At 33.7% G+C, this 12,689-nt stretch overlaps 1 protein-coding gene and 1 long non-coding RNA gene across 4 annotated transcripts; one reads left to right on the forward strand and one right to left on the reverse strand.

Annotated features, from left to right (window-relative positions):
• Positions 1-263: 263 nt before the first annotated feature.
• Oatp33Ea (Organic anion transporting polypeptide 33Ea) lies at positions 264-8,468 on the forward strand. 2 transcript variants are annotated; one of them, XM_029306110.2, is made up of 9 exons: positions 264-439; positions 2,747-2,823; positions 3,061-3,253; positions 4,790-5,212; positions 5,634-5,872; positions 6,324-6,600; positions 6,873-7,068; positions 7,152-7,762; positions 7,974-8,468. In XM_029306110.2, the coding sequence occupies exons 3-9, from the start codon at positions 3,073-3,075 to the stop codon at positions 8,162-8,164; spliced, it is 2,118 nt and encodes a 705-aa protein (XP_029161943.1). In that variant the 5' UTR covers positions 264-439; positions 2,747-2,823; positions 3,061-3,072; the 3' UTR covers positions 8,165-8,468. The 2 variants fall into 2 exon arrangements, with proteins under 2 accessions (XP_029161943.1, XP_029161942.1); XM_029306109.2 differs by lacking the exon at positions 2,747-2,823.
• Positions 8,469-9,750: 1,282 nt separating this feature from the next.
• Positions 9,751-11,891, reverse strand: LOC114933522 (uncharacterized). Of its 2 annotated transcripts, none has more exons than XR_003820068.2 (3): positions 11,461-11,891; positions 10,401-10,484; positions 9,751-10,335 (listed from the first exon to the last, which is right to left on the reverse strand). It is a non-coding gene; the product is annotated as an uncharacterized LOC114933522 (long non-coding RNA). The 2 variants fall into 2 exon arrangements; XR_003820069.2 differs by having other exon boundaries at positions 10,401-10,851.
• Positions 11,892-12,689: the final 798 nt, after the last annotated feature.

Genomic DNA, 12,689 nt, shown 5'->3' on the forward strand with positions numbered 1-12,689 from the left:
CGTAATTTTCAAATTTTTATTAAGAGCGCCGTTCCAGCCAAAAAAACAGACAGTTTCATCAGCTGCATGATGCACTTCACTTAGCACAGATTCCAACCGTTGAAAATGCACTCACTACCTTACGGTTGCAGACGCGTAAGTCACTTGGGATACAAATAATAAGATGTCAGCACTGGTGTCCGATTGGCGGTGTCCTTTGAATGACGTTCCGCTTATCATTCGTTTTGATAGAGAAATAGTAGGGGAGCATTGCCATTGACATACAGCGAATAGGCTCAGTTATCCGGCGTTTATCCGTGCAAAGTAGAACGGCCGCGGCGCGTGGTGGTGATTTCCGAACTACCCGGTAGACAGGAGCCGTCTCGGCGACTCGAGGATCGCGATCCAGTGGAAATCGCGGCCCGGAAGTCCCTCCTGTGTCCACGAGTCCAAGGTCAAGGTAAGAGTGTATCCTTGATGCGCTTCTTTTATTTTTAACTTTAAACAGGTATTTTTGCATATCGTGTAAATATTTCCTTAAGACGTTCCATACGAAACGCAAAGCAGAAGCATTTTTCAAACATGCCTTTTAGAATGTCAAATTCAATCTTGCTGTATCTTTGTTTTCGAAAATAAGGGATGACATTAATAACTATTTACTTTTTAAATTTGAAATAAGAACAACGATCACTCATCCAGCAAAAGCAATGATAATACATATTCGCAAAAATAATTAAGATAATGCATATCTCAAATATGTCGGTATTCAATAATTTTATCAGAATTTCAATAATTTTATATTGCATGTTTGATATTAAAATATTAACTGTTATTTTATACATAAATAAATTATTGTATTCTATATAAATAAAATTGTAATTATTTATTTCTATAGCTATTATTATATGACTAACAATGAATAATATTAACTCACGATCGTAATTTTCAAGTATATAATTACATTTATAATTATACTTAAAAAAGAAAATTAAAACAAGAGAAGTGTTACAATAAAAACGTTTTTCTGTGTAATATTTTTTAAACAATTATTTTACTTAAGTAAAATAATCATAGAATTTCGCATAATTGTACAATTGTATAACTGTATAATTGTAAAACCAGACTTTCTACAAAGAATCTTTGTAGAACGGAAGTAATAATTGGCTAAAATTTTAGATTATCATACGTGTATGATTCTATGAGATTCGTACTTGAGATAACAATTACGTAAGTATGCATCAGATATATAAAGAATGAAGATAATTGTGAAAAGTGATTAGTGTTTCCATTCTGACATGTGAAACGGAAGAAATTTTGAATAATTGTACTCACAAAGTATGCAGTTCTTTATTATATAATAATATGTGGTACATTGTTATCTTTAATTCATTATTCTATGTATACATAATAGTGTATTTTTAAAAATGTTTCTAAAATGTGTGATCAAGTATTAAGAATATATATTCTATAAATATTATAACATCCGTAATATTCTATATTTTAAAAAAATTTTTAACTGTATAAAAATATTGAATAAATTAATTTTATGATTATTCTTTAAAAGAAAGTGGCAATGTTTGATGTGATATCAATGTTATCTATTAATATCAATATTATCTATTATTCAATATTATATATTAAGAAAATAATAATATAAAGTACTTTACTTTGATTGAGAAAACTACGTACAAGATTTGTTCGATTTCTTTATTTGTTTGATAAGTTTAATTGGATATGTTAATTAAATTACTTGCTATATATATATATCATTCAATTTATGCATTATAACAAATATTTTTTATAAAAAAATTCTTAATTTTAATTTTTTAATCTTTCCACATAAGTCAGAAAATAAATGTAATGTATATATATATATATTAATTATTATTTTTTATTTATTATTACGTATATAGATATTAATTGATATTAAAACAGATTAATTGCAACTATTTTTTATAGACCCATAGTAGTGCAAATAATCGATAGAGGTAAACATTATATAATTGTACAGAATAAAAAGGATATTTGTGATCTTAACAATTAATAATATAAATTCGGTAGCGTTAATATACAAAATCGTAATTAAAAGATTGAATAAATTAAATTGTGAATTAAAAGATACAATAAATAAACAATTTTTCTATTTTACTATGTTTCATGATTTATCGTCTGCATTCTGTTTGCGGATGCACACATTGTAAACATCAGCGAGATTAGGTCGGTGTCTCCTGATTCAAAGAAAATGAGTTATATAACGTTATACACAAAGACGTCATTGCTACTGTCGTCGCTACTGTATTACCTGATATATCTGTAGAATAATGAAATTTATCACATCCTTATATTAACGTATTAATAATTACGACTTATATATGAACGATAACAAGCCTTATCGCGACACATTATATTATTGTGCGCACGTGTTCCGTGTTTTTAAAACTTTCGGGAAAATGCACGTATAGCAAAATTGTATGCACATGCACGCTAGAAACTGAATGCATGCGAGTAAATGCAGTCATCGACCACGAACGATTCGAAAACAAATCGCGAACGCGATTGCTTTCAACTTGCAACTTTTTTTTTACACACTACTCCGATACTTTTCTAGCAAGTAGTGATCAACGATGCAAGTCATCATCGACTTCCGCTTATCGTTATAACGTTGCGCATTCTCTCCCTCTCACTTATATACTCTCACGTATATAACGCATTGAATTAATTAATAGTATCTCAGAATATTTTTATCACTATACATTTAATTTTTCAGAACTCCGTTGTCGAAGCTGCTGTTGATTCACACGATATATTGGCTAATATGGGAAGAATCGATTGAAAATAAATATTGTAATGTGATATTTAACTAACACGATATATGATATACATAGATATTTATATAAAAAACTAGAGATAAATATAAATAGACTAAAGCATATTTATTGTATTCACACTTGATAAAAATAGTTAGCTAATAGAAAATAGAACGTACTTTCTACGTTATCTCTCTTCAATATATATATAGAGAGATAAATGTCAATTAATTAATTTCAAAAAAAAAAATTCCGATAATCAATCTTTTTTAAGGCTATCGGAGGTATGAGTAAAGACTGCGGAATATGCGGGATTTATCCCAAATGGCTGCGAAATCGGGCGACCCCAAGAAACTTCATCGCGGTCTACGGTTTGCTAGGCACCGTCCAGGCGATGGCCTTCATTTACATCGTCGTCACCTTGACGACTCTGGAAAAGAGATTCAAGATACCTAGCCGTACGACTGGTGAGTCTCCTCGTTCCCGCATAATCAACATATGTATAGTGAAACCTCATTACACTGATTGTGCGCGACTGTGCTCCACTTGACAGCTTATGAAGATATACATTCACGGGTTACGCTATTCGAACTTTAATCGGGGATTAATTGATGCCAAGCGGTCGTGCTTAGACAACCTCTTAAAGAAAGAATTGGATGCGAATAAACTCAATTATGCTCGTAGGATCGCGTTTTATCTCGACACAGCGAAACTTTGAACGTCATCTCTCGTCTTATAATCGCCTTCAGCCTCGGATTCCATTGCCGGCGAAGCCGAGTAGTCGCGGGCATTCGCGGGCTATACCTACTTGTATTCGCACACACGCGCGAATCACGTTTCCGTGTGCGTTCATCTAGTAGGTAAGTAGTGTGTCGCAATCATAGAAGTGACAAATCTGTCATAGAACGAGCGCTGTACACGCACTGACCAGCAAAGACGCGTATTATACATACGAATTCGGAACACGCGTTTGTAGAAAAACATCTTTATAATTCTCCGAGAGAAAGAGACATAAATCAAGATTTATTATCAAGAATTATTTATTAAATCAAATAATATAAAGTAAGAAATTTGTTTGCCTTTTACAATAATACAGATAATTGTTTTACACATGTAATACAATATGACAAATGCACTCATGCATTCGTATACAAAAGTTATTAATACTCTTTTAAAGAATTTAAAGGAATTAAAATTGAAAGATTGAAAAATGACTGACATTTATGTATTGCAGTGAGTTGATAAGGTAATCCTTTGTTTACCATATTATATGTGATGAACAGAAACGAGCAAGTCATTAAAATTAGCAATATTAAACATCATTTTTTATCTCTGATAACATTTTCGATTTTTATTAAATGATGAATATTGATGATATTTTTATTTTCAATAAATTAAATTTAGCAAATTTAATTAGATGCCTTAATGATGTTCACTTATTATGCTTTACATGTTTAATGAAAACTAAATATTTTTGTTGATTTGCATTTAAGTTGCAAATGACATAATTTGATAGTTTACATTCATAAATTCTGTATATCAATTATGTCCATTGAATCTCACATCAAATAGATGAGGGTAAATTGCAATTGTATCAACGCCGCAATGCTGCACTTTTTAACGAGGCAAAAAATAATTTTATCTAGAAACGATCAAGTTAAATGTCTGTCATGCTATTATATCAAATTTTACGCAATGTTACAAAACATTTTAAATTTGCGTACATAGAAAGTTAATGGAAATTTTATTATTTTACATCAAAGAAACATTCTCTGTATTATATAATATCTCGTATAGGATTAACATATTTTAATGATTTTTTAAATATTATACACATTCAATTTCATTAAACATATATGTTCTTTATAATTATATCAAGTTTCCATTTCGACAACCGTGAAAAAACCGTGATAGAACAGAAAGAAAAATAATTGTTAAAGAAATTTCTAAAATCTCACACTTCTTCGTACAGATATAATAATATAAAATTATCTTCAATTTAGGGCTAATTCTTTCGGGTAACGAGATCTCGCAGATCTTGTCTCTGATCTTGACCTACTACGGAGGATCTAGTCATCGGCCGAGATGGATCGCGGTTGGAGTCGGCTTGAGTGCATTGTCCTGCCTCGTGTTGGCCCTACCGCACTTCATATACGGTCCCGGGAAGGACGCCTTAGCGTTGACGAAGGAGTATCTGGATCAGACTCTGTTGAATTCGACTGTGCCGAAAGATCTCACGATTTGCTCAAACACGGATCAACCGGAACAATGCGACGCCGAAACTATGTTAAGCGTTAGTCTTCTTCCGCGACTGCTGGTTTTTTTCTCCCAATTTATTCTCGGTATTGGAACTACTCTTTATTACGGTCTAGGACAGACGTATCTGGACGACAACACGAAGAAGAAAAATACGCCTATGCTCTTAGGTAAATAATTAACGGTTGATAAATTTATTGTGTTATTGATAATTTAACTTTTAACTAACAAAGAAATGTATCATGTTTAAGATCTAAATTTTTATCTGTAGATGTAGACAAGCATTTCTTGTTAACGCATTGTGTAATGACTTTATTATCGCAATGGATAAGAAATAAGTGATGTCATAAGAATTTAAAACAATTTTGTTAAACATGTAGTTTTATCTGGAAATATTTCAGCTAATTTTTACAAATTGTTTTCTTTAGCATTTATTATTATTATATTTTTAATTTATGCATTTTCATGCTATCAATGATCATTATTGATATCATATCAATTCTATGATACAATAATTGTTACATTTTACTGATGGAAATTTAGAAAAATATTTTTTTATTTATTATTGATTCTTAATTTTTTATTTGTAAGGCTTTACTTTTGCTTTACGTACGGTGGGTCCGGCGATCGGATTTTTGTTGGGCTATGGTTGCTTGAGTTTATACATAGATCCAAAGCTCCATCCCGTTATTACAAAAAAAGATCCGCGATGGTTAGGCGCATGGTGGCTCGGATGGATCATTCTCGGTGTTACGATGGGTATGTTCGCCATTTTGATCGCTATGTTTCCACGTGATCTTCCCCCATCGGAGAATAAAACCCCCAAACAGGTAATACATTAGAGATTATAATATTATTGAAATTAATACTTCAGTTACCAGTAACGTAAATGTATTAAAAGCTATTTCTTATTGAGACACACATTAACTAAATATAATATTGATATATATTATTACGAAATATAATATTGATCGAGTAATATTTTAGATTCTCGTAATTTTAAATTGCGCTATTATAAATAATACTTTTATTCATCATGAAAATATATTCTTTTGCGTAAACTGACAAAAAATAAATATTTGTCTGCATAAATAAATTTCTATATTGAAGCAATGAAGAAAACTAGACCCTTGGAAAAAACTTAATTTTTCGTAATTTAAAAAAAAAACATTAGGGATTAATTCATAAACTGGGAACATATAAATAATTAATTTATGTGCAGAGAATTTCGAGAATTAAGTTGTACAACAAATCAAATTAACGAAGACAATTTTGTTTCAGGATGGCGAAATACCTTTGAAGCTCGATTTAATGCTGCAACAGAAACCACCGATACAGATGGAACCTACGAAGCCGATTCCTCTGGAGACTGAGTACATACCGACCATCCGTGAATTTCCAACGGCCATGAAACGAATATTAACTAACTGGCTAATAACTTGCAATAATATAAGCGCCGTATTTTACATACTTGGCGCTTCGGCCTACATCACGTTTTTGGCGAAGTATCTTGAAGTTCAATACGGTACGTCCGCGGCTGGCGGTACTGTGATAGCAGGTGCGTTGATCTACATAAGCGTTGATCTACATATTAATTTACTTTAGCTATTTTACGAAACACATTCTCGCGTGATAACGTTTAATAATAATCGTTATCAAGAAAAAAAATTTTTTTTTCATATTTGTTACGAGATAAATAAAATTTCAATACGAAGTCATTTTCTCTTATGATGTTTCCGTTAGAAAGTAATAATTGACTCCAAGTTTGTAGAAAAATACGCGTAATTAAAAACACTCGCCATAATTAATATTTTCTTCATTATTTCTCAGGTCCCATATCACTAGTAGGTATGGTATTAGGATTCTTGTTGTCGGGATTACTAATTAGCAAATTTAAACCCGGTCCCAGACCGCTCCTCGCGTGGAACGTATTCGTCGGCATCTGCTTCGTCGCGGGACAAGTGTCCTTTATGTTTTTCGGATGCACGGACGCCGGAATTCGCGGCGTAGATTTCGAAACCATGCAGTGAGTATATCTTCAATAATTCGATTTTTTAAATCAAAGGTCGCATACTTTTATGTGTAATTATTTTCTGCCTCTATTTGTAGAATGAATTTGACCGCTAGCTGCAACGTCGATTGCAACTGCGCGAGTGTGAAATATTCACCGGTTTGTCACGAACCGTCGAAGACGACTTTCTTCTCCGCTTGCCACGCGGGCTGCCGAACGATCCTGGACGACAAGCAGTTTGGGAATTGCAGTTGCCTGCCGTTAGGCGAACCGGAGAAAGTCGAAGGCCACTTCAAGTACCTCAGCTCCAGCGGAGTCTTCATTCCGGAGCAGCAGATGCATCTGCTTGATTCGCAGGCGTTTCCCACGATTTTCGACAAGGTCAAAGCCGGACCATGCATCAGCGAGTGCCACGGGCCGTATCTGCTCTTCATGGTGCTCACCTGCGTGATCCAAACGCTTGCCTGCTCCGGCAAGATCGGCAATGTCCTGGTGAACTATAGAGGCGTTGAAAAGAAGGACAAGAGTTTCGCTCAGGGCGTCACAATAATGATCGTTTCGTTGTTCGCTCTGATTCCGGGACCGATTATTTACGGAGTCATCATCGATTCGACTTGTCTAATATGGGAGGAAACCTGCGGAACCAGGGGAAACTGTTGGTTCCATCACCGGGAGAATTTTAGATACTTGGTGAACATCTCGTCGGCCGGTGAGTATCGCGAGTGGGTGAACGACCCATATTTTATTGACCATTCGTATTTATCCGTCGATTAGATAAAAAGAAAACGCAATTGATATAAAAAAATGGCGGTTATCAACCGTATATTGTCTGATGTTATCTTATCGGATTAATTAAGCGTCCAAATATCGTCTTTCGTCATTTGCTTTTGATTATAAATAATGCTTCGCTCACCTTGCAGGATTTTCCATGGTAGGAGTATTGTTTGATGGTGCAGTTTGTTATCTCGGCAAGGATTTGGATCTATACGGCGCCGCGGAAAATGACAAGAGACGCGAATTTGTGAAGGAAGACGTTGCGACTGATTGTGCTGATAAGAAAAAAGAAGCTAATGGAAATGTGAACCAGAGGATAGAGAATAGTCATTTATAATGTTTGCTGCGGTTAAGCTGGATTTTGTGGATTTTTCTATAGGTACCTGAAATATACATATTTCCGGGTTTTGCGATTCCGACTGACAGTGAACATTCCGACGATTTGTAGATAAAACAATGATTCCATGATTAGATGGCGGCAACTAATCGTGTAAATAATATAGTGTAAATGACATAGTGCATCTTGATTGTTACATTTTCAAGATTCTAGAAGATGTCACAGTTGTTGCAACTCTATTGTTGAAACTTTATTCTAAAATGTTTATTCTTACTTCTTTGTAAATAAACTATCAATATTTTTACTAATGCATCATATTCCTTACGTTTCATCAAGATTTATCAATGTCATTTTCATTTCACACAAGTAATTAATTCTGATTTTATATTTATCAATATAAAAAGCAAGATTTTTTTTGGCAAAAAAACGAAGAAAAAATATATTAAAAAATTTTATGTAAAATAATTCTACATGTAAAAAGTGCGTACATTAATTATTTCTATTTTCGCAATTTTCATCCAACTTGGCCAAGCAAAACCAAACGGATTCGTTGGTCCGATAAAGTATTCACCCTTCATTGTTTTATCACTCGCTAAATCTCCCGCAAGCAGAACGTAATGACGGCCGCGAGAAGGAAGGGTTTGTTCGAAAAAGTACATCGGTAAATCGATCGTGCTCGCTTTAGAATGAGAAAGAGCGAGACGAGATGGAAGATGAAGGTAAGTCTTGGGGGCTTGTTTTCAAGCCACTGTCGAAATTCGAGGGGGTCGGCAGGGCACCACCCGGCGAAGGGATTACATCCCACGAGGCTGGAAGTAAAAAGAGAGTTTTTGTTTGAGAGCCTTTTAATTTTTAAGCCCACCCAGCTAAAGCAGGCGGCTCTCGGCCCGTGTAATGAATTCCGCAACGTTCCCGTGACGTCAGTCGTCGCTATCGATCGCATCCTTCGGAACACCATTAAAGGATGCGCTTCGGCGAATTACGATTAAGCGTTCTACCTTATTCCGTCGCAAATAAAGAAAAATGAGGTCTACGAGGTGGCTAGCAGCTCCGACAAGGATGAGGATTTGTTGCTATGTTGCTAATAATGCTGAGAGGCTGCGATCTTCTCAAGATTCATCAAAAATTCTCGATCTTACTTTACATAGTTGAGATAATTTAACGTGAAAAGATACGCATAGAAGGATTTTAGAGGAAAAAATAATTGTATTTTTTGATATAGCAAATCTAATTTTATACATCATTTTATATTTTATATTTTCGACTGTGATATTATAATTTATTGTTCTTTTTCTAACTCTCGGTTACCTGACGAGAGACTAAAAATATCTGTTTTTACAACTCGTCCTTTTTTCAATGCACAGAGAGAGGGAGGAGGTCTAAAGATCTAATCTGACCATTTGCGAGAATTAGTCCAGTCGAAACAGCCATAAGAGAAAGTGTATCATAGGAACTAAAAGTACCTCGTGAACTAACGGAGTCAAAAATAACGATATTTGAAAGTTTAAAGTGTATTAAGTAAATTTTATAAAAACACTATATTTTTTTTGTATATACAATATAATGATAGAAAAAATATTCTGTGTTACGTAAAAAATAAAATATTATATTTTATTGAGAGATTTATAGCATTAAATAATAACAAGGCTTGGTGTCTAAATTTAAAATTTTAATACAATATTTTATTAGATTAAAGTGTAGATATTTGAGAATCGCCAGACAGAATTTAAAAAAAAGTAACAATCTTCTCTCGACCGTATTGGCAAATATTGTTTATTAATTAATTACAACGGAAATATTTTATTCGATTTTACAGTCCGTGCTACAACTTGAAAAAAAAAAACGTTATTTGAAATAAATCAGGGTGAAAAAATAAATGTATATTTACGTATATAAATTGTTCTATCGCTGGGATTGTATTTTTAACATAATAATATTTTAATAAGATGTGAAAAAAAATGTATATAATAAAGATAAGTTTTGATTGGTTTAAATAAGAAAATAGAGGGAGAAATGAAGGCTGTCGCTTGTTTGCGCCTCGATCTGGTATTAGGAAGTTTTGCTGTTGTGTGTACACGGTTGCATTGTGCATGACCCTGACCCATCTTTCATATAGATCTCATCAACGTCTTCTAAGTCGAGGTACAGTCCGATCTGCACTAGTAGCGAGCCTGCCCGATAAAGAAAGACAGATGCATGTATGATATAGGAGACCGGAAGCAATCGGTTTACTCACCTTCCACCACTTCCAAGCTCGTGGATCGCTCCGTTTTTATTATCGATCGTGCTTTCTTGATCCACACATCGAAATCTTCTTTTTCTTTAAGTTACACGTGACATGGAAATGTATCATTTATATATAGCATATATTCTTTTTTCAAATTAATGTTTTTTGCCGTATGATAAAATGACACAAACTTGAGCAGGTAACGTGAAAAACTAATTGCTAATGAAGGTTCCATAATCGAGAAAAGTAATGTTTAGCTATTTCTATTATTTCTACTGTTATAATAACGATTCTAATATAGCCTCGTCCGGCATTCTTGCTACGAATACTGCGTAATTTACAAACGCAAGTGGGTTGTGCCGCTTGAAGCGCCTAACGAAATTTGTCAATGTGCTAGTGCAGTAACCTTGTACATTTTACAAGTTAACTTGTTAGATAATTCAGGCCGGACATCGCGCAACTGGAGAGAAATTACGACAGAATTAATTCATGGTATCGTGCGAAACACACGTGTCTCGCACGTGCGCGGTGTAGAGATATATTATTCGAAAGATTATTAAAAATAAAAAAATTGTATCTCTTAACAAGAGGAATTTAATCGTTCCCGAAATCTACACTTGTATACATGCCTCGCGTGAGATAATATCTTGATATAACAATTGTTTCACAATCTAGTCTCACACTGATTAATTTTTATCCTATTTCATACAGTCTTAAAAAGATATTCTAATTACATAAAATCTTAACAGTACCACTTTTAACATTTTTAAAAATTTTTTAACAGTACCACTTTTGACATTAATTATACATTATCTTTAAAAAACAATTTACACTTTAAAATTTGATTTGAATTCTTAATAGTTGTTAATTGTTAATCTATAAAACGTTTATGACGTAATTTTGAAATAATATATGTATATATAAGTGATGATTATATATTAATAACTGTGATTTAAATATTTATGGTTCAAAATTACGTAGAGAGAAGAGTTTAATTTCAAACCGCGACCAAAAATGTGGCAGCTTTCGAATGATATATACGTTTTAGGTTGCGTAAACATCTCATTACCTCGAATCGTGTAGATACAAAGTTTATAAATCATGGCGCATTTTGAATTGTTCTTCGGTAATAAGATGTCTCGCCAACATTAAACCTGGTCAACGTCACGCACGTCGAGGTATCGTAAATCTGACGGCTACGATGCACTACAAGGAGAACTAAAATCTAGGTTCTCTGCTTGAGTTTTTACTCATTTAAGTATATAATACTTGACAGTTCAAGTTAACGAAAACATCCTCTGGAGACGGAGAAACTTCCATGAAACGTAATCAATCATTATAAAGAGAGCGTGTTCACTATAATATTGCTACAATCGTTGAACTTTAATATTCTTTGCGTGAAAGCACACAGATAAAAAAGATGATGTACATATCTCTTCTATAATTCGTAACAAATCCAATTTGCGCCCGAAAAACTACGAGCTATTTAAAGACAAGAGGAGAATCTAGAATAGAGAGAGAAAGGGGAATCTGTGAAGCGGTAACTTTTAATGTGACAGTAGATTGATATCAGGTTCAGATATTTCTGCGAAAATTTTATTTGCATGCCGTTTGAACGGCACAGATCGAAAAAATTTGTGTACGCGTGATGTATTTCGCGGTGTATTTATGATGTTCTTATCGTAGATGTAAATTTTTCATTTGTCTCGGCGGGTTTGCGAGCAAATAAATGCCACCGCAGAAAAACGTCTCTTGCAAATCATGATACGAATGCAAGATCACGACCGAACCAGGTATCATTTAACTGACAAGTTGATTTCGCGTGTAAAGGATCTTTATGGCTTTTTCTCTCCTCTCTTCGATTTATAAATATTTAAGAAATTTATCCTTTTTTTCCCGCGTGTCGTATTTGGTCCAAATAAAATGTGCATACAACAGACAGTTTGGTTAGTCATTTATGCATACGGATCACACCATCGTGATAAGAAAATTTGTATCAAACGTCATTTCGCACTATCGCTGCTCCTTTTCAAGACAAGATAGCCAGTTATTTATTTAAGATTATTTTGAATAACAAGAATGATTGTCTCGATTTTTCCTTCTTTTCAATTTATCGTATGATAGTAGAATCTTAAAACGAAAGAGACAATTGAATATAGAAAACGAAGAAGACGATGATCACCTGAGACTTGTCCACTATCGATTGTCTTCTGGAAAATGCTCGAAAAATCGTCGCAGCCGACCCGATCGCGAATCTAATGAATTCCTAATACGGCGCTAGGTCCCCGCCTAACCAAT

This window comes from Nylanderia fulva, unplaced genomic scaffold (assembly GCF_048542155.1).
Source record: "Nylanderia fulva isolate GAGA-0341 unplaced genomic scaffold, ASM4854215v1 Scaffold3, whole genome shotgun sequence".
In the NCBI taxonomy this organism is placed as follows: domain Eukaryota; kingdom Metazoa; phylum Arthropoda; class Insecta; order Hymenoptera; family Formicidae; genus Nylanderia; species Nylanderia fulva.